General features: G+C 43.2%; 1 protein-coding gene across 1 annotated transcript in view; it reads left to right on the plus strand.

Annotated features, from left to right (window-relative positions):
• The first annotated feature begins 2092 nt into the window (after window positions 1–2092).
• The window catches only part of LOC112074269 (laminin subunit beta-2), a 26136-nt gene continuing 25329 nt past the window's right edge, over window positions 2093–2899 (plus strand). Inside the window, exons 1-2 of the mRNA XM_070440455.1 lie at window positions 2093–2106; window positions 2227–2233. Coding sequence (XP_070296556.1) covers window positions 2093–2106; window positions 2227–2233 — 21 coding nt within the window. The remainder of the gene's footprint in view (window positions 2107–2226; window positions 2234–2899) is intronic.

The following is a 2899-nucleotide window of genomic DNA, read 5'->3' on the forward strand; positions in this document are numbered from 1 at the left end:
CCGATAGCGTGAGAACGAAGCGGATTAGAGGGTAGCCTATAGCACCAGATATCTAGAACAGAAGATTAGAGTGTAACCGTATAGCAATGGAATATCTAAAGAACATATAGAATTAGACGGGTACCTATAGCACACAGATATCCTAAAAAGAGGACGAGAAGGTACCCGTATAGTATCCAGATCTTTTTTTTTTTTTTTTTTACCCCCTTTCCGCCCAATTTTGCGGGTATCGCAATCGCTAGTAATTACTATCTGTGTCTCCAGTCCTACAACTCCCGTCTCCGGGCTCAGGTGAGAGGGAGACAAAGGTCGAAAGCAATGCGTCCCCCGAAGCACAAAGACCCAAGACCCAAGCCCCACTGGCTTTAACACAGCGGGCCTCCAACCGGAAGCCAGCCGCACCAATGTGTCGGGAAAACACCCGTGCACCTCCCCCTCTGTGTTAGCGCGCACTGCGCCCGGCCCGCCACAGGAGTCGCTGGAGCGCAATGAGACAAGGATATCCCTACCTACCGGCCAAACCCTCCCTAACCCGGACGACGCTAGGCCAATTGTGCGTCGCCCCATGGACCTCCCGGTCGCGGCCGGCTGCGACAGAGCCTGGGCGCGAACCCAGAGACTCTGGTGGCGCAGCTAGCGCTGCGATGCAGTGCCCTAGACCACTGCGCCACCCGGGAGGCCTATAGTACCAGATATCTAAACAGAGGGATTAGAGGGTAACCTATAGCAATGGATACCTAAACAGAGTGACTAGAGGGTAACCTATAGCACCAGATATCTAAACAGAGGGACTAGAGGGTAACCTATAGCACCAGATATCTAAAAAGAGGGATTAGATGGTTGTCACGACTTCCGCCGAAGTCGGCTCCTCTCCTTGTTCGGGCGGCGATCAACGTCACCGGCTTTCTAGCCATCGCCGCTCCATTTTTCATATATCCATTTGTTTTGTCTTGTCCTATACAGACCTGGTTTTCATTCCCTAATCATTCTACATGAATTTAGCCCTCTGTTTCCCATCATGTCTTTTTGTGTAATTGTTTGTTTGGTATTGTGGATTATTGTCGGGCGCTTTACTTTTGCCATGTTCCGTGTTTTTGGCACGTTATTGTTTTTATGTGCTGTGTATTTTGGAACAGAATAAAAGTGTGCCTGTTCACTACACTCGGCTCTCCTGCACCTGACTTCGCCTCCTGTACATACCTTTGACAATGGTAGCCTATAGCTAGATATCTAAACAGAGGGATTAGAGGGTAACCTATAGCACCAGATATCTAAACAGAGGAATTAGAGGGTAACCTATAGCTAGATATCTAAACAGAGGGACTGGTGGGTAATTTATAGCATCAAATATCTAAACAGAGGGATTAGAGGGTAGCCTATAGCTAGATATCTAAACAGAGGGACTAGAGGGTAACCTATAGCAATGGATATCTAAACAGAGGGATTGGCAGGTAACCTATAGCAAAATATCTTGCTGTAGTTTGTTCATAAATCATAAAGGTACTGTATACTAGCTGAAGTGTACATAAAACTATAATATTTATTACGTACAAACACAGCGTTTTGTGAACATGTCTCATTACCGTAACGCTTTTTCAAATTCCTGCAAAATCTCCAATCGTTTTTTCAATAAAGTTTTATTCTCCCACGATGCATCATCTAGAGGAGTAGTCCTTAGTTAAGTAAATGTTTTATTATTCTCAAACAGCCSTTTGTTTATATATTTTTTTGAGTTTGAAAACTGTTGCGGTAATGARAGTTTTGTGGAAATTGTGATAAAATACATAATGTCTGATCCAAAAAAACKAATAATTATTATGAAATAGATAAATACAGATCAAGAGAACATCTCAGTGATCTAAGAGGAAATTGTCTTGTTGTCTGTGTGTGCACCTGGGTATGTGCATTGCATATGTGTGTGTGTGCATACTATGTGTGTGTGTGTTTGTATGTGTGTGCAAGGGAAAAAGAGGAGTGTGTTAAAAGCACACCTGCATCCTCACCTTTCGACTCTCTGTTTAAACGCCTCCCACTCCTTCATTCCATAACCCTATCTGTATTACCGAGACAGAGAAATACTCTTTTAAAGACCATGACTGACTTCTGGTAAGAAATAAGTTAATGGTAAATAATTCGGTCTATGGAATGTGAAGAGTGGGCTTGAAATACAATATCAGTCTGCGTTACTCAAACAAGTGTTCAGGTGGTGTGGGTCCATGTGGACAGGTCCACGGTCAGGGTCTGGTAGAGCAGAGAGCTTTCTTGGAGGAGGGGTTTTTGTCTGCCAGGACGCTATGTGTGTCGCGTATAATCGTCAAGATTTAAATCGTCACCAAGTGATATGTACAGTTGAAGTCGGAAGTTTTACATACACCTTAGCCAAATATATTTAAATCAGTTTTTCACAATTCCTGACATTTAATCCTTGTAAAGATTCCCTGTCTTAGGTCAGTTAGGATCACCACTTTCCTTTAAGAATGTGAATGTCAGAATAATAGTAGAGAGAATGATTTATTTCAGCTTTTATTTCTTTTCATCACATTCCCAGTGGGTCAGAAGTTTCATACACTCAATTTAGTATCTGGTAGCATTGCCTTTAAATTGTTTAACTTGGGTCAAACGTTCCACAAGCTTCCCAATAAGTTGGGTGTCACGCCCTGACCTTAGTTCCTTGTTTATGTCTTATTTTGGTTTGGTCAGGGCCGTGGTTGGGGTGGCATTCTATGTTGTGTTTCTATGTTTGTATTTCTAAGGTGTTTGGCCTGGTGTGGTTCTCAATCAGAGGCAGCTGTCTATCGTTGTCTTGATTGAGAACCATACTTAGGTAGCCTCATTCCCACCTGTGCTTGGTGGGTATTTTTTTCTGTTTTGTGTATTGCACCTTGCAGAACTGTTCGTT

This window comes from Salvelinus sp. IW2-2015, unplaced genomic scaffold (assembly GCF_002910315.2).
Source record: "Salvelinus sp. IW2-2015 unplaced genomic scaffold, ASM291031v2 Un_scaffold2554, whole genome shotgun sequence".
NCBI classification, from domain to species: domain Eukaryota; kingdom Metazoa; phylum Chordata; class Actinopteri; order Salmoniformes; family Salmonidae; genus Salvelinus; species Salvelinus sp. IW2-2015.